The 19,478-nt window shown below is 39.9% G+C and overlaps 1 protein-coding gene across 1 annotated transcript in view; it reads right to left on the bottom strand.

Moving 5' to 3' along the window:
• sytl4 (synaptotagmin-like 4) overlaps window positions 1-19,478 on the bottom strand; it is an 82,127-nt gene that overhangs the window by 34,054 nt on the left and 28,595 nt on the right. The window contains exons 2-9 of the mRNA XM_020519375.2: window positions 16,763-16,905; window positions 16,447-16,661; window positions 13,250-13,465; window positions 11,949-12,058; window positions 10,777-10,897; window positions 6,351-6,479; window positions 2,495-2,639; window positions 1,182-1,278 (exon numbers count right to left, since the gene is read on the bottom strand). Of these exons, the coding sequence (XP_020374964.1) occupies window positions 1,182-1,278; window positions 2,495-2,639; window positions 6,351-6,479; window positions 10,777-10,897; window positions 11,949-12,058; window positions 13,250-13,465; window positions 16,447-16,565 (937 nt within the window). The 5' untranslated portion in view covers window positions 16,566-16,661; window positions 16,763-16,905. The remainder of the gene's footprint in view (window positions 1-1,181; window positions 1,279-2,494; window positions 2,640-6,350; window positions 6,480-10,776; window positions 10,898-11,948; window positions 12,059-13,249; window positions 13,466-16,446; window positions 16,662-16,762; window positions 16,906-19,478) is intronic.

The following is a 19,478-nucleotide window of genomic DNA, read 5'->3' as shown; positions in this document are numbered from 1 at the left end:
GCCACTCAATACAGGTGGCAATTGAGAACAGGTGATAAATGCTGGCCCAGCCAGTGGCACCCACATCCCATGAATGGAAAGATGAAAAAGTGCAGGGTGAGAAAGTCAATTTGCTGCCTCCCTGGTCAGAGCGAAAGGAACCTAGTTTCTCAAATGGGAAACCATGGTGACCTGCTTGCCAGGCTGAGGGGGGTGGGGGGGGTACCTCTAATTGCCCTAACAATTGCCCTTCCTTTTCTTCTGATCCTGCCCTCCCCTCCCTAAATGTCTTCTCTCCACGATCCCCACTTGGCAACAAGAAGATAAAAATCATTTCCCTTCTCCCCAGGATCCCTGAGGGGTAGGCCTCGCCTGGCATACTGTGTTGAGGACTGTGATTCACCAAGAAATTCACCCATCAGCCTTTAATGAGCTGATTGGCTATTATGATAGCCAGAGTTCTCTCAGGAGTGGGCAGTTTGCCGATTGCTAGCTTCCACAATTTCAAACAACAAAGTGGGAAAATCGTACCCTATGCCTTTTTAAAGTTCTGTCTCAACCAGCACCTCCCATCCCTACCAACTCCCCTCAATTTTTCCCTTCCTGAAAATGACGGATGCTGGACTGTGATTCCATGGCCCATGACTACCCTCTTCTACCTTATCAATGGTCCCATTTTTAATGAGTGATTTTCAACAGGCAATTCTCATTTGTAGTGCGCGTTCACAACCAATCTTGATTCCTTCCTAGCCTGAGACTAAAAGCTTTCTTTTAGTGGGGGACATCTGGATATCAATCAAAAGCAGAAATTTTGGTTGATTTTCTCTATATTGAACAAATCTATGGACCCCAGATAAACCAGCACAGGTGGGAGAATGAGCATGATACTCTACAGCTATTTTTTTTCCCTTCTTTCCTCTTACTACAATTTGCGTAAAATGTTGCCGTGTGGTGAAATGGTCAACTTCTAAGCATCAACTTTCTCCAAAACTGGCATTATTATTATTGAGGTTAGTATTGGCATTAGTAGGTGCCTAAAAGGGACATGGATTGAATTTCTCTCTCTCAGGAAACTTATGAAACTCCACCCCCAGCCCCCAGCCCAACCTTTCAACGGTTTAGTGTGGAATAGCTTTAAAATGTTTTAAACAAACTTTTTTGATTGATGCCTCTCGAGTTAAATTCAATGTGCCAAATCTCACCTGTAGGCTTCAGAATGCTTTTTGCATTCTTTTTAAACATGTTCTCTGAAACACTTTCATCCGTTGAAACTTTGCTGTGTCTTTTTGAGAGAGTTTCCTGAAGGAAACATGTTAAAACATTTCATAAGTTTTAGAATTATATCCATATACTTTCTGTTTAAATAATAATCGGTATGTCATACTTTCACATGATTACTGGTTTGTCCAAAACTGTGGAATAAAAATATCTATTAATCACATCCAATCCATTTCTTTCAATGCAGTTTCTGATTAACTCTATCCACATAGATTCTATTCTAAAAGGAGATATCCGTGAAACTGCTCTTTAATCCATGAAAATAATTAAAAAGTACCCCAAAATATGTCTTCATCGTTCACTGTGTCACTCTGTAATCGATGCAGGAACCACTTCTTTTGGAGTATTTGATCATTCAGTCTATACAGAAAGTCTTATGTCTGAGCTTGTTGTATTACTTTCTTGCAAACTTCTATACACAACTACATGAACTTGTAGGATTCAGCATTTTTCACTCACCTTTCCTTGCTTTCCAGGGAGAAATAGCAAGGATTGTTATTAGAGGCAGGGCTATCCTTAACTCAAATTCAACAATAAAGCACATTAGGACATTTCCGATTATGGCCACTGACAGAAAAAAACAAAATCAACAACACTGATATATCCTCCTAACTTTCAGTTTGTTCCAATCATACTTATCTAGGTCTGTTTTGAAGTAGTTAATTAACCCAACTGATTTTCCCTCAGAGTTTACTCTCCATTCCCACTATGGTGTGTGGAAAAAATTCTAAAGCCTTGACTGAGGGTTGTTCATTTTAATGCCGTCTTGTAATTTCATGCTCTAATTCCAACTACTTTGGTCATCTCATAGTCTTGACATTTTAAAGCCCTCGATTATTTACCAAACATTTGAACAGGACAGGCACAGTATAGATCCCTGGAAACCTCAATCTGTGATTAATTTCAGGGTTAGTTCCTGGACCAGCCCTTTAGTCATGTCTCCTTCTGCCCAAGGCACTGGTTGTCTTCTGTGACAGAGGGTCTTATGGCACAATTGTAGTGTCCCTACTTCTGGGCCAGAAGGTCCGAGTTTCAAATCCCACCTGCCGTGGAGGTGTGGCATAACACACACAAACAGACTGATTAAAAAAAAAATTCATATAATTGACACAATGTATTCCGAGAGGTTAGTCAGCTGCATATTAAAAAAAAAAGGGATGGCCAGCTGATGCAGCCTTACCAGCCATATCCACAAACTATGAATAACTAAAACACAGCAAGGAATGCGTTGTCCTACCTTGTCCAAGTCAGACTGTGTGTTGATTTTGATGTCGGTGGTTGACTTTGTCATGGCTGGAAGTGTCATGCTACCAGTATTTGTGGGCTTAGAAATGGCAAATTCATTAACATTACCAGCATTGCTCTCTGTTAACGAACTACGCCTGAAAAATATAAGAGCAAAATAAAGTCATAAATTTCTCTGAAACTTCACCAATACATAAAGGGTGAATTTCCTAGAGGGGACTCCTTTTTATCCATGGAACTTGGCTGAAAACTTTGGAAGCTTCTGGAAAACTGTCCAAATGACATTATTCTTTTACTTAAGGTAGTGCAAACCGGGAGAAGGCCTGGAGAAATTCAACCCCATATTCAAAGAGGTGACATAGGATACTCAGGACTCATCATGGTCTCAGCCTGAGATAGCTTTAGGAAGAATACTACTCAAAAGTTTTTTTAAACTATATGTACGTGAACAAACCTGTGCTGAAAGTATTTTTTATTCATTCATGGGATGTGTGTATCAGTCACTAGGCCTGCATTTATTCCCCATCCTTAATTTCCCAGAGAGCAGTAAAGAGTCAACTACACTGCAGTGGGTCTGGAGTCACATGTAGGTAGACCAGGTAAGGATGGCAGATTTCCTTTCCTAAAGGACATTAGTGATCCAGATGGATTTTTCAGACAAATCGACAATCATCATTAGACTCTAAATTCTGGATTTTCAAATTCCACCATTTGCCATAAGACCATTGTCTCACGTTATACAGTCCCACCCGTTATTTTTGGGTTTTTGTTCCTAAACCTACTCCAGCACAATTTGGGGATATTTTATAAAGTGTGAATTAATTTAATGAAAGGAATTCTGACTGATAATAAGGTTTCTATATTTCCTCACTCTTTCTAAAGAAAAATTCTTCCATTGTCCAAATCCTGATCCATCAAACACCCACATCATTTGATTACAATGTTTATCAAATGGGTGAACTCTAGCAAATGGCACACGATGTGTGGAATTAAAAGATGTTTGCTCAACCACACTCTCCTTGTTGAATAAATATTGTGTATATCAGGTGCCTTATATAACAAGGTTTCTGTTTACATCTGATAACATAGAGCTCACTTTTCTATGGCAGAGCATGTCACTAGGAATTACTAATTGTCACGAAACAAAATAAATTGTTTGTGCTGATTCATTGCTAAGGAATTCAACTGTCAGAGAGAAAGGAAGTTTAGTTTCTCCGATGGTTCAGTTCATAAACATGGTGGGTAACTGAGAAGGAAATTTCGGGTTTAGTTTCTTGTACTGAGCTGTAGGATCAGTACAATAGGCCTCAGTGCCTTTAGTTCACCGAAGAGAAGACTCTGCCAGGTCTTCTGCTCTTCATTATGATCTGGTAGTCCTGACAAAAGCTGCATGTGTGTGTGCACCACAGGATCAGGCTTTGTTGGAATACTTAATACAGTTGAATTGCCTGCTGAAATCCACTCTAAGAGCACAAGCCCAGAGGGTGACCATAGAAATGGACTCCTTGATGATAACATAGAATTTCCAATGGTGTATTAAGACATAACCTGTTTATTTTAAACACAGTAGCCACGAGCAATTCTCATGTTCTTTAATTCGCCAATTGACTCCTACATTAGAAACTATATATTGTTACACAATCAGTGGTACCAGTTACTAGTTGGAACCTGACATCTTCTTTTGCATATTTTTATTCAACACTAAAACCGCAATGCTTTCATTTTATATTAAACCATAAATAAGATACTGATTTTATATTTGTAATGGTATGAATACTGGTAACAGTGCCTCCTCTGCGTAGATATGCTGGAAATAAAAGCTCGAGTTTCAATAAATAGTATCTTGATTATTTTGAGCATTTTTCGTTAAAAAAAGTGTTTAGTTTGTAAATAACTTCATATTTATTATTTGTACGGAATTCCACAATAGAAATTTGGTTTCTTAGATCTTCTGTGCTAAATGACAACCACTCAGAATTTTAGGACACCCAATAATAAAAGATATTTATGCTGGCCTGGATTTTGTTCTTACAATGATGGCAAAACTGTCAGTATCCATTGTCTTTGCTGTGTTAAATGAATAATATAAATGCAATTAAACACTAATATCCAGAACTTGCTGTCAGTGATTCCCCACTCTTCTGTGGGCTCCACTATTGCAGTCCTTTCAGATGGAAATCATACAGAAATCTCTGAACATCCATTTTATTTAACATTTCTGTAAGAACCTTAAATTTTGTTGAGTGAAGTGTAATTGAGTTTTTACAATGTACAAAAGTCATAGTTGCTAAGAGCCACCATGGGCCTGGAAATCTCATTTCATAATCGCTTTGTTTTGCATCTTGGATTTCTGTCTGAGATTTAATCAATATGATTGGCTGATTAGCCTGATGATGATATCACTGTTACTGTCAAGAGCCCGTACCAATTGACGCTAGAACTAAGCTAACACAGGGAAAGTTCGAAACCATACCACAGTGATCACTAGATCTTTGTGGGAGGCTTTCTAAGGTCACTGATGAGTGCCGTCTATTTGCTATGGACTATTTGGGCCTATTTGAAATAGACATAGGCCAAACAGGACCTTGTTAAGGCATGAATGCACATTAATAAGACAGATCCAAACTTATTTTAAGAACTTAATCAGAATTTTTTGGATGTACACCTCAATGGAGTGGAATAATATGAGATAAATATTATTCCCTTTGTTATGAATGGGGTTAAATGGAGTACAGTAACTTCCCCAGAGCAAAGGCGAATGGTGGCTCAGTGGTTAGCACTGCTACGTTATTACACAGGGACCCGGGTTCGATTCCAGCCTTGGGTGAGTGTGTGTGGAGTTTGCAATGTTCTCCCCGTGTCTGTGTCGGTTTCTGCCAGGTTCTCTGGTTTTCTTCCACAGTCCAAAGATGCATAGGTTTGGTGAATTGGCCATGCTAAATAGCCCTGTAGTGCCCAGGGATGTGCAGGCTAGGTGGATTGGCCATGGTGAATGCAAGGTTATGGGATAGGGTGGGGTCTGGATCGGAGCATGATGCTCTTCAGAGGGACGGTGCAGACTTGAGCTGAATGGCCTCTTTCCACACTGTAGAGATTTTATGATTCATCACTTGAGATTGCTGCCACATAACACTTTGAATTGGGTTTTCACTGCAGCATCTCCGGAGGCTCAGAGGCCTACTGAGTTACTAGCTCATCCCTTCATCTAAAGAGGCTGCATGGTACATCAAGACTTCAGCAAGCTAAGGTGAGAAATAAAGTCTAAACACAGGCATGTGTCAAAATGATGTCCAATTATTTCGACAATTTACATTTATCTAATGCCTTTAATATATTAAAACATCACCATGGCACATGCCAGGACTGTTACTTAACAAAATCAGGCCACATGGTGGCTCAGTGGTTAGCACTGCTGCCTTACAGTGCCAGGAACCTGGATTTGATTCCACCCTTGGGTGACTGTCTGTGTGGAATTTGCACGTTCTCCCCAAGTCTGCATGGGTTTCCTCCGGTTTCCTCCCACAGTCCAAAGATGTGCAGGCTGGGTGAATTGGCCATGCTAAACTGCCCATAGTGTTCAGGGATGTGTAGATTAGGTGGGTTATAGGGGATGGGTCTGGGTGGGATGCTTCAAGGTTTGGTGTGGACTTGTTGGACCAAAGGGCCTGTTTCCACACTGTAGGGATTCTATTCTATTCTAAAATTTGACACTGAGATATTTTAATATAGATGACCACGGATTTGATCAAAAAATAGGTTTTAAGGTAAAAATGAGCTAATTCACATTAACATTCACATTTCCATTTGATCACAATAATTTCAGACTATATCCTCCACAAATCCCTTACCTGGAATTGTTGGGTGTGTTGTGCTTGGAGGGAGATTGCGAGTTGCTCTTGTAGCTGCTAATGCTGATATGCCCAGTGGATTCTGTGTCACTTGGTTGCTCAGTAGCCTCTTGGGATTCAGAAAGGTTGCTATCAAACAAAAAAAATCACAGGTCTGTAGTATAGTTATTTTACTGATAGTTGATAAAAGTACTATTGATCTATATTATCATTTGTTATTTTAAAATGGTGCAAACTTATAAAACTGTTTTGTCAATTGAAATATGTTGCCTATTGATTTGCTTATAGTTCCCAATAATCAATTAATTCCGTCCATACAGTTTTATTGATCCAAGGCTTATTTTTTGTTTGTATGCAACAAATAACAAAATCATTAAAACCACCATGATCATGGCCAAAGATCAACATTACTGTATTTTGTATTGTATATTCTGTGTCTTTGTTTAATATCAAGGGGGTTGAGATTAGAAAGCGTTCAATGGTACAGGAAACCCTTCAAACAATCAATCAGTGACGACACCGAAGTGATAAATTTTAGCTTCAATGCAAAAAACCTGCATTAGATTTTCCTGCTGCAGTCAGTTGAGGAAAATTGGGCTTTGCCGGGAAGGATTGCACCGTCATAAAGAAGGCTGCTTCAGGATTCCATACGTTTTTATCTCAGTCTATTCCATCAGTTTTTCCAACATGATATATCAAAGCAATCCAGGACAATCGTGCAGAAACTTCAACATCTGTCCCCATGCGCCCTCAATGCTTAGAGAGTTCTCTTGACATCATTGTTAAATCACAACCTGTGGCATTTTGAGCTCTTCCAATTATTTACAACATACATCAATGAGCTGGATGGGGAAAGTGAACATATAGGTAGGAAGGCAAGTGCTGAGCATGACACAGAGTCTGCAGAAGGCTTCAGACAAGTTAAGCAAGTGGGAAAAATACTTGGCAGATGGAATATAATGTGGGAAAATATGAGGTTCTTTGCGTTAATAGGAAGCAGAGAGGAGCTGAATATTATTTAAATAGTGAAATACTGAAGAAAGCTACAGCACAGGAGGATTTGGGAGTTTTCATGCGTAAGTGACAAAAAGCTAGTATACAAGTTGAATTGGTGAATTGGGAAGGCAAATAAAACGTTAGCCTTTATTTCAAATAGGGAGGTCGTGCTAAAACTGTACAAGGCACTAATCAGACCACAGTGGACTACAGTGAAAGTTTTGATCCCCTCATCTGAGGCAAGATATACTAATACTTTATATCTAAAGTATAAAATATCTAAAGGTTTAAAAAGTTGTTGCTAGGCAGAATTTTGACCTAAATGCACCAGGTACTGGCTTGTGCCACAAGAGTTAGTAAGTTTGTGGATGACACAAGAAATTGGTGATATCGTGGACGGTGAAGAAGGTTATCGAAGAGTACAAAGGAATCTGAATCAAGTGGGCAAATAGGCCAAGGAGTGGAAGGTAGAATTTAATTTAGATAAATGTGACGTGTTACATTTTGGTAAGGCAAACAAGGGCAGGACTTGTACAGTTAATGGAAGGGCCCTGGGGAGTGTTGCAGATTAGTGACTTAGGGATGCAAGTACATAGTTCATTGAAAGTGGCATTACAGGTAGACAGGGTGGTGAAGATGTTTAGCACGCTTGCCTTCATTGCTCAGACCACTGAGTATAGGAGTTGGAACATCATGTCATGGTTGTATAGGACACTGGGGAGGCCACATTTGGAGTACTGTGTATAGTTCTGGTCACCCTGCGAGAGAAAGGTTGTTGTTAAATTGGAAAGAGTGCAGAGAAGGTTTACCAGAAATGTTACTGAGACTGGAGGGTTTCAGTTATAAGAGGCTGGATAGGCTGGGACATTTTTCTCTTGAGTGTAGGAGGCTGAGGGGCACAGATAAAGGTAAATAGCAAAGCTCTCTTCCCCAGAGTAGGGGAGTTCAAAACAGGAAGGCATGCTTTTAAGATGAGGGGAGAAAGATTTAAAAGGGACTTGAGGGGCAACTTCTTCATTATAGAGGGTGGTGCACATGTGGAATGAACTGCCAGAGGGTGTGGTAGAGGCAGGTACGGTTACAACATTTAAAAGACGTTTGGAAAGGTATATGAATGGGAAAGGTTTAAAGGGATATGGGTCAAATGCAGGCAAATGGGACTAGGTCAGTTTGAGAAACCTGGTCAGCATGGACAAATTGGACTGAAGGGTCTGTTTCATTGCAGTATGACTCTATGACATAGGAGGCAGGCCAGAGAAAATTCACTAGTTTGTTCCTAAGTATGGAAGGACTCTAATGAGGTGAGTTTGGGTAAACTGGACCTGTGCTCATAGGAGAAGAATGAGAGGCAACTTCAATGATTGTTAGGGACTTGACAGGTTAGATGCAGAAAGGTTATTTTGTTTTGAGAGAGTGTCTAGGACCAGAGGGCATTATCTCAGAATAAGGATTTACACATCTAAGACCAAAATGGAGGAGGAATTTCTTCTCAGAGAGTAGGAGACCTGTGGAATACTTCATCCAGAGGGCTGTTGAGGCTGGATCATTAAGTATATTCAAGGCTGAGGTAGATTTTTAATCATTAAGGGAAGCAAGAGGAATCAAAAGGCAGGAAAATGGAGATGAGGATTATCAGATCAGATATGATCTCATCAATAGGCAGAGCAGACCCAATCAGCTGAATGGTCTATTTTGGCTCATATGTTCTCATGATCAATTATTTAATGGCCATCAGGTAAAACTTTCAAGAGGTGTTTCGCTGAAGTTACAGAACAAGGCAAATGGAGCCCCAGTGCACTTTCAGTCCCAGAAATTATTAAACTTTTTGTGTCTTTTGCATCTAACCAACGACTACCATTTCATCCATGTGATAGCTATACCCTTATTCTAAATACCAATATTTCCGGTCTCACTGTTGTTTCTAACCACACAGAAATCCCAAATCTATATGCCAGCTAGAAGTACTTCCAATCAATCTGTTCCCTTCTTTTTTCACCGCAACAAATTTTTCAGTCTCAAGCTGAAGATGGTTCAAGATGTCAATTTGCTCCCATTCCTAACACTCCTTTACATTCCTAAAATAATCAAATAGAATAGTTTATTCACATCTTTCCTTCAACTTCTCCTTTTCCACTGCAACTTTTCTAGCTTCTCTCTATTTTTCTTCTTTCCCAGCTCCACCGATATTGTTCTACATGCTTATCCTTTCTCCTCCTGAATTACAATGAAATCTCATTGATTTCCCATCTTTATCATCATTTTTCCTTTTAAAATCCCTTTACAATCTTCAGTTTTTGAGAAACTCATTCTCATCACCAGTTACCAATTTAATTGCTCTTTACCTCTTTCTAATCTAGGTTGTGTCCTATATTTTATCTTTGCTCTTCACTGTCATCTCTAAGAACAAAATAAGCATCGTTTGTAAGATGTAGGCTTGCCTCTAAGCCAACCTTTGTTGTCCATCCCCAATCGCTGAATGAGATAGTGGTGGGAAGCTACCGTCTTGAACCACTTCAGTTTATATGGGGTAGACACATGCACAGTGCTATCAGGAAGGGAGTTCAGGGTTTTGATTTGGTAGTAGTGAAGAAACAGCGATTTATTTCCAAGTCAAGATGGTGGCTTAGTGGGAAACTTTCAGCTGGGCGCCTACCCATGTGTCTGTTGTTCTTGTCTGTCCATGTGGTAGATGTTCTGGGAGCACAGTTTCAAATCCAACCACAACAAATGCAATTAATTAATCTGCAATTATAAATTAACCACAGTAATGGTGATCATCAACTGTCATTGAAAACATTTCATTCGCTCATGTCCTATCGGGAAGGAAATCTCACCTACAGCAATGTGGCTGATTCTTAACTGTCTTCTGAAATAGCCAAGTCACTCAATTCTACCACACCTCTGCAAAAATAATTAAAACTTAAAATATACTGAAAACCAAATCAATGATACAAAAATAAATGCAAAATAAATTTCAACTACAGTGCTATCAGATTGCATAGTCTGGGGTTGTTTTCCTTGGTGCAGTGTAGATTGAGAGGGGGTCAAATCAAGGTGTATCAGATTATGAGGGGTGCTGGACAGGAAAGCACATTTTCTATTATTCGAGGGGATCAATAACCAGTGGAACATAGAATTAAGACAAGAGATAGAGGCTCAGAGGAGAATGGAGAGAAAAAGATGTTGCCAGTGTGTGGTGGGAGTCTGGGGCTCATTGCCTGAAAGGGTGATTGAGTCAGGAACTCTTGAAACATTCAAATAGTATTTAGATCTTCATATGCATCACCATAGCCACCAAACTATGTGCCAATAGCCATAAAATGGGATGAATGCAGTCAGATCTTCACTGACCAGCCTGGACACTGTGGCCCAAATCGTGTCCTTCTGTTCTATAAACATCTAGATTCTATGAATTTATGATCACACTCACCTAGAAACTCTACCTTCATCTTGAGAGGTCTTCTGCCTTCCCTTTGCAGCAATATTTGCATTTGCGTCATTGGCCAAAGCCTTCTGTAGTAATACCTGTCCTGTTGTCTCTCGCTTATTTACTGTACAGTAAAAGAAATATTAGGTGGTATTCAGGATTTTTAGAAGGATGCTATCCAGTCATTCTCTAACCTCTCAGTTCGATTACATCACTGTGTTATGCATCAGTAAATGGGAAAGACAAATTTTAATCACTGTCTACCGAAAAATAAATATCCTTCCCCAGTAATAAAACAACAGATTGCCCTTGATTAATATCTTCATACAGTAAAATCTGAGGGTAGGCTAATTCAGTTCACTAGATGGCTGGCTTGCGATGCAGTGTGATGCCAACAGAGTGGGTTCAATTCCTATATTGGCTGAGGTTACCATGAAGGGCTCTCCCTTCTCAACCTCTCCCCTTGCCTGAGGTGTGGTGATCCTCAGGTTAAACTGCCACCAGTTATCTCTCTTTAATGAGAGAGGCTTGTGGTCCGACAGGACAGTGGCAGCTTTATTTATGTAGTAAAATGTGAGGTGCTTTGCAGCAGTGCAACAAAGAAAGTTGGACACTGACTCACCGAGGGAGGTATTAGTTCAGGTGACTGAAAACAGAACCAAAATGAGGGTTTTCAAGAGTTTTTTTTTGAAGGAAGCAATGAGAGCCAGCAGAATTTAAGGAGAAAGTTCTGGTCTTTGGTAAGGGCATAGGCATCTGAAGATACAGCTGCCACACAGTGGGGTGATCAAAATCAGGAATGTGAAAGAAACCAGACAGCGAGCAACAAAGAAATTCTGCAGGATCATAAGCAATGAAAAAGATAGAAATGTGGGTACGAGTAAGGCCTTGGAAAGATACAGTTAGATGTTAGATAACCACAATTCATGGTGATTTAAGTTTAGAGGCAAGCCAGGAGATCACTGTAATAGTGAGCTTCGATGTAACAAAAGCATGAGAATTTCTGCAAAAGATCAGTTGAGGGAGAGAGGGAGACAGTCAATATAACATAGGAATGGGAACAGCTGTTGGCTTGACAACACCACTCAGGGCAATACAGAACTTCAAAGTAACACATGTCCTTTACTTCAGTGAATATACAGCATTATTGAAACATGCAGAACTCTGGTACTTACAGGTATATTTCCTTCTTAATGATGCTCTGATTATATCACTACCAAAATCAGTACTGTGCCTTCTTGCTCGGTATTCATAGAACCAATCTCCAGTTTGTTTCTTTAGCTTTCTGGTGAAGAACATGTAAGATTTAATCTGGGCTGTCATTTTAAATTGAAGCCATTTTTACTGATATTGGATCAAACTCTTGACATCGATTTCCCCTTTCAGCTCCAAAATTTATCTTCACTAAAGCAGGTAAAGCTTAGATCATGTTCTGACGAAGGGTAACCAGAACTGAAACATTAACTCTGATTTTTTTCTTCACAGATGTTACCAGACCTGCTGAGCTTTTCCAGCAACTTCTGTTTTGTTCCTGATTTACAGCATTCACAGTTCTTTCGGTTTTTGTAAAGCTTAGATCATACTGACTTTGGGTAGTTCATTTAAGTGACTTCCCAAAGCTTTCCATTAAATGGCTCTTGGGTGGCTTGCGAGGGGTTAGCCTTCAATTCTGATGACAAATAAATTCATGTACATCAAATGAAAAACTCAGGGATGATAGGACCTTCAGAATCAATATCCTCCAAGCAAGCAAAGACAGACAGACAGACATTCTCTTTCCTATTTCTAGCACTTGACAATGGCTTTTTATTTCATTAACAACGCACACCTTGATATACATCTTTGAACTAATTTTATGAATTCCTCCCCTTGGACACAGCAAAGATCCTCCTCCACATGATTTACCAGCAATTGCTCCCAGAGGTTAAGGCTCCTCTAGTAAGATTATAATTTCATAAAATTGCTGAAATATTCATCAGATTCCAATAACAGGGCTTTGACAAAGAATCTTAGATTTTGTGCATCTGAATTTCTTTATACATCTCATTATTGTGTCTTTCTCTGTTTAGAAGAAACGTTTAAGAGTCTTGAAACTTTAGTGTTAGTCAAATCGCCCAAGTTCAATCTTGTTGATTTTCCAGCAATTTTAGTGTGAAATATGTGACTTTTTTTCAAAGTACTCCTCCAACATATAATTTGGAAAGTGCTTTTTGATCTTCTTTGTAAAATAGGAAACTACTTAACCCAAGGTAAACCCACCATTTCAGGACATTTTTCTTCTGGGTGTCTCATGGGGAAAGATTCGGAATCTTAACGCACCCAGCAGCAGTCCTATTCATTGCAGAGACAGCCCTGACACAGGGTCACTCACCCCAGTAAAGCACATCACCAGTTTGGCATGTCATATTTTAGAAAACATCATCTCCAAGTTTTCCATCCTTCAAACAAAATACTACTCAATAAAAGTTACACTCACGCCTCCTTGATGCACACATTGCATTTCCATCTTCCGTCTACATCTGTAATGCCACATTCCTTACACACCAGGTGGTTACACTGCTTACACACATTTCCGCTTTTAACAAAGCGGCCGAGTGTTTCCTGACATCGGGCACAAGTCTTATTGCTGTAGTCCTGACTGCCACGTTTCGCTCCTTTACGCCGTATTTCCAACAGCTCACTCTTCAGCTTTCTTCATAGCAAAAGACAAAAAAAAATTATTATGGGACTTTATCTGCAAATAAACTACACCCCTTTCAAAAAGAGGAGAATTGCAATGACCAGTGTAGTTAATCACATCCATTGTTCCCAAGCATTTTCCTGGTGAGATACCAATTTAATGCTCCACACTTTGTGGGGGGGTTGGAGTTGGCTGGGGTGGGGGAATGACCTTCGATGAGTGAGCTGGATGGGAGCAGCGATTGATGGGGAAGGTGCGGACTGAGGTTCAATGTGGTCGGAGTTATTTAAAGCACAAGGTTCCTAAAAATGATACCTACCTCTTCACAACCTTTTTTGCAGCAGGAATCAGGCCTCAAGGATTGGTCTGTCAGGCCATGACCATAAGAAAAAAGACATGAGGATTTAATAGGACCTCATGGCCATTTGCCTTCAGGCCAAACTCCATGGCAGCCATTACTGCCTCACAGCTTGTGACTCCACAGTGGGAAGCTCTGAATTACGTTAACTCCTACTAATTTGAAACAATCTTACTAATTTGATGTTTTATCCTCTGAAAGTGGATGACTCAAGACTGCATGTACAGTCCAGCTTAAGTTGCCTAAAACAGAATGGAGTGGGCTGGGTTGTAAGGTCTTTCCAGGGACATAATTAATACAGGCCACCTGTTGTAAGCAATCGGGAAACTCAAAAGAATATACACTTAACAGTCAAATTTAACAGCGATATCATAATGATCCATAGGCTGCCAAACTGAGGGGCACCACACAAGGACACCAAGGCTCAAGGATGGGTTGGCCAAGAAGAGGCCCAATGTGACCTCCCATAGTCAGAGGTGATACATCAAGGGTCTAGGCCTGGAATGTCAGCCTTCCTGCTCCTGTGATGCTGCTTGGCCTGCTGTGTTCATCCGGCTCTAACCTTGTTGTCTCGGATTCTCCAGCATCGGCAGTTCCTAATACCTCTGACACATCAAAAGACTGAATTTCTCTTATCACTGGTACAACCTGGCAAAGGACAGTCTCAGCACAGCACAACATCAGATGCTTGAATTCACACTGATTTCTAAAAATGGAAATTGGTATAATCAAATACACAGTAATCAGTTACCACAAAACAGAAACAGCTCTGTTTTGTCTCACATTTCCACAAAATACAAAAATATCTCCCTGAAAGGGAGGCAGCAACAGTTCAAAACTTATGAAGACTTTACAGCAGTGAGTCAATGGTGCTGGTCACTGTTCTGAGAGACCATTGTAAATTCACGCATTTTAATTAAATAGAGTTCCCCGAGACACTAAAACAAGTGTTAACATTGACTGTTACCACATAGCCTGCCATTACACACTATTCGTTGTTAGTCACTAATAGTCCCCATTAACAACTGTTCACCCTCAGCCTGATTGTTATCAACTCTTTGTCTGTCCAACTGCTCTTCTCTCTCTTTAGGCTCTATCCTATCGTTTACTCCCTACCCCATCCCTCTCCCCTTTTTTCTGCATATAAACTGAAGTTTTCCCAGCCACCATCAGTTCTGAGGAAGGGTCACCGGACCCGAAACATTAACTCTGTTTTTCCCTTCACAGATGGTGCCAGAATTGCTGAGCTTTTCCAGCAACTTTGTTTTTGTTAATATTGACCGAGTGTTTCTGGGGAAAAATGGAATTGTCTTCATTTATTTGACATCAAAAACAAATATGGAAGGAGCTTCCATTTGGATACTGATTTAAACATGACTCTCCAAATAAAATCAGAGATAGTAGGAACTGCAGATGCTGGAAAATCTGAGACAACAAGGTGCAGAGCTGGATGCAGAACCTTACTGCTCCTATGACGCTGCTTGGCCTGCTGTGTTCATCCAGCTCTGCACCTTGTTGTCTCCAAATGAAACTTGAGTTTAAACTGAAAAATAGGACTATCCCACTCACTGCTATATGGATGAATCATCAAGTCTTCCTTTATGGTCATGTTTATCCAGCTGCATAATGCTGATAGTGTGTTTCTGTCTCAAGTAATATATTACATTAACTGAATTAAAATCTGCTGGTTGTGTGTAGAAATATTAAAAGATGGTGAAATTGGAATATACTGCACCTGATCGCCAGAAAAGAAAATTGTGCATGCATGAAACAGGTTGCATTTTTAAATTCTTTATGCTGCCTGCAAAGACTTGTTTCACCCACATTGCTTCTTAAGCAGAGGGAATGATCTCCAAAGGGAGAAATCAGCAAAAAATGTTTGAAGACCTCTGATGTCAGTACAAGGAGCAATAACCCTGTGGTACCATTCTTCCTGCTGCCTGGCATGATATTTATGCAGCCCAATTTGATAAGATTGATAAGATCTGATCGTGGCTTCAAATCCACTCTCCTGCTTACGCCCATACACTTTGACTCTCTTGTTAGTCAAGCATTTACTGAGCTTTGCCTTAAAAATATTAATGGAGCCTGCTTCTACCACCATCTGAAGAAAAGAAAAGAATTTCATAGACTCACCACCCTCAAAAGAGAAAACAAAAATCACTCATTTTGGTTTAAATGGGAATCACCATAATTCTAGTCTCTACTACAAGGCGGATTATCGTCTCAGGATCTGTACTATGAATCCACACATCATACTTCCATCAACATTATAAAATGCAAAATGTTTTTCTATTGAAAGCATTTTGTCATTAAAGTGTTGTTAAGAAAATCTTGACTTAGTCAAGTGGGACTATTGGAGGTTTAGTATCGTTTTTTTTAAATTGATGCAGACCTGATGGGCTGAAGGACCTCTTCTGTAAGAACATAAGACATGTACTCTATGATACTATGGCAAAAATGCAAATTACTGAATTGTCATTCATAAATTTCTTTTACGGTTTAAAACAGCAGATTAGAGGTTTCCTGAGCACAGATTTTATGCAGAATGCCCTGTGATGTGACATCCTAGAAGGAAGGATTTTGAAACAATTACGTTTAGAAGTTTTATTCAAAACACCTTTCCCCTCATTACCTTACTCGCTTCTCCTCATATGAACGCAACTTCTCATCTCGGAAGAGAACTGCGATTATTGCTTCCTTTTCTTTATCTGTCAGGAATGACAAGTTGATCATCTCCATTTGTTTTGGCATAATGCTGGATTCACCAAAGGTTTGATGCCTATACAACTGCAGCAATTGTTTTCTTATAAAGTGTCGGCAATAAAAGGAGATATCAGATGTTCAAAACTGAAACAGAGATTGGACCATGAAGTTAAAACATTTGATTTTAACAATAAATTGATTTTTATTATTAGGAAATTTGTAGATAATGCTGTGCGTTCACTTACCACTAATTGTTCTTAGTGATCTCCGTGTCAAGCCTTTGGCTCACACCACTGTCCAGTGATTGTTGACCAGTCTGACATTGTGGCGACATCCATCGCTCTCTCGAGGCAAACTTTTAAACATTTTACCAAAATCGATCCTAGAACTGAAACAAATCCAGAATGGAAAGCAAATGTGAATCACTGTAGTGAAAACTAAAGGAGAAACAATGCTATGCTAATTCATATAGTTTTCAGACTATCAAACTAAAGGCAGAATCCAATAGAAGATGCAATTATACTAATAAAATCTTACAGATGCCACCTTGTACAAACCTTAATATTGTAAGGAAAGGCAGTTAAATTCTCTCAAAGAAATCTGGTTAACCTGTAAACCAACTTGTGGAGCCAGCAGTGATTTCTGCGAGATATTCAACACACCCAAGACCTTTGAATAAATGCTTTGTATATGGAATTTGCTTAAAATTTAAAATCTGCATTTCAGAATGCCTTTGGAAATACCCAAACACAGTGAATTGTGCTGGTTTGAGCAAGCATGGTGGCTCAGTGGTTAGCACTGCTGCCTCCCAGTGCCAGGGACCCGGGTTCAATTCCACCCTCGGGCAACTGTCTGGTGTGGAGTTTGCACGTTCTCCCCGTGTCTGCGTGGGTTTCCTCCCACAGTCCAAAGATGTGCAGGCTAGGTGGATTGGCCATGCTAAGTTGCCCGTAGCATTCAGGGAAGTGTAGATTAGGTGGGGTATAGGACGACGGGTCTGGGTGGGACGCTCTGAGGGTTGGTGTTGACTCTTTGGGCCAAAGAGCCTGTTTCCACACTGCAGGGATTCTATGATGAAATGTCTTGTCCAGTACCTGCTCTGCAAACAGCAAAACCTATATTTTGGTTAACTTGAAGAATATACTCACTGCCATTTACTTTGGTACAATACTGTCACAATTATCACATCTATCCCATCCCCTAATCCTGGTAGGATATTAAATCCAGTTGCAGTTCAGCATTCTGATTTAAATTATACTTAAAATTACTTTTGCCAGCTGTGAATGTTAAGCACAAGAACAATACAAACTGCATGTCCAGTACACACAGGCTATGCCACACCTACTGAGTTAAATATCTCAATCTCTCTTCCTGGTTCCTCCCATGTCAAGATGAGAACGTGACAAATATGTTTAAGTAAAGACTTAACTGTCAAAATAGAGAAAAGACAACAGCTGGCCCCACCTTTTGCAAGCATCTTTGCCTGTTTATTCTATGTAGAATACTTAAACCAGTAGGTGCAAAGAGCAGAACTAAGTACTTAGTGGGAGGGAGGACTGCTACATCCTGAACAAACTCATATCTTACAACGTTGGGAATTGAAACTGCTTTAATAGGACGATACAACGACAATACCACCATTAAAAAGACAGCAATTTATGAGGATTTCCAATGGTCACACTGAACTCAAAGGATGAGAGGGCATTCACTTAACTTTAGGGAATTCCAGGCACCAAACAAATAAACAAACAGTCATATAAAATGGAGTCTTTGTTTATTCGTACTGAACAAAGTTAATGTTGTTAAAACGCAGGTGATTCCTGCCAACCGGCCTCTAGGTAGTGACAACATTGTTTTGGTGCACAGTACACAAGTAGAGACCTGTTAAGAACTGACTTGCAGAGAATTGAACCTGATAGACCCTGTAAACAGACAGAGAGATTGTGATACCCAAATAACCAGGTCCTGTTGACTGCAACAGAAGCAACACTTTTTGCTTCCTGATATCTTAAATTATTTCAGCATTCAGCCAGTGCTAACAGAGCTGTTGACTGGTTAGATTCCGGAGAAAGCAACTAATATTGTTAAAAACCAGCCTGGACCTCTTAAAAAGGAAAGTGCATTGTGTTAGAAGCAGGGACTGAATCTGACTTGTGAAACATTGAATAATGGAATATGAGAGAGCAAGAGTTTGATGTTTTTCAGAAGCTGAATTGCATCTCAAAACTGTGCATTCCAACTTTTACACCACGTTGGACCCCAAACCACACCTGTAACTTCCAAACAAGGGGCACTGCTGGGCCAATTTTGTGCAGGTAAGACCATCCTGATAGTTATTTGTTTTTGCAATCTTAATATTTATCCAAAGGCTATACGATTCACTATGTCATGATACAACAGTTGCACTTATAAGTTTAGTACAGCGTGATCCCAATTACGGGTAAAATTCCCATTTTAGATTATTGTAAGTCATAATTTTTTAAATTCATTTTATTTAGTGATGTAGGCATCACTGGCTAGACCATTATTTATTAATCATCCCTAACTTCCCAGAATGCATTTACAAATTAACTATACTGCTGCAGGTCTGGAATCACCAGTTGGCCAGACCAGGTAAGGATGATAGTTTCCTTTCCTAAAGGACATTAGTGAACCAGACGGGTTTTTCTGACAATCGACATGGTCGTCATTAGATGAAATCTCGTCTCAAAGGACCTGCATATTTAGTGAAAGTTCTGACCTGTGAACATCGGATTTTGTTTTAAAACAAATTCAAATTCCACCATCTGCCATGGTGGGATGTGAACCCAGGTCCCCAGAATATTAAAGGTAACAAGGTGTAGAGCTGGATGAACACAGCAGGCCAAGCAGCATCAGAAGAGCAGGAAGGCTGACGTTTCGGGCCTAGACCCTCCTTCAGAAATGGGGGAGGGGAAGGGATTTCTGAAATAAATAAGGAGA

Source organism: Rhincodon typus, chromosome 14, assembly GCF_021869965.1.
Source record: "Rhincodon typus isolate 14 chromosome 14, sRhiTyp1.1, whole genome shotgun sequence".
Lineage (NCBI taxonomy): Eukaryota > Metazoa > Chordata > Chondrichthyes > Orectolobiformes > Rhincodontidae > Rhincodon > Rhincodon typus.
The sequence above is the reverse complement of the archived record's forward strand: the minus strand, read 5'-3'. Positions and strand labels throughout refer to the sequence as shown.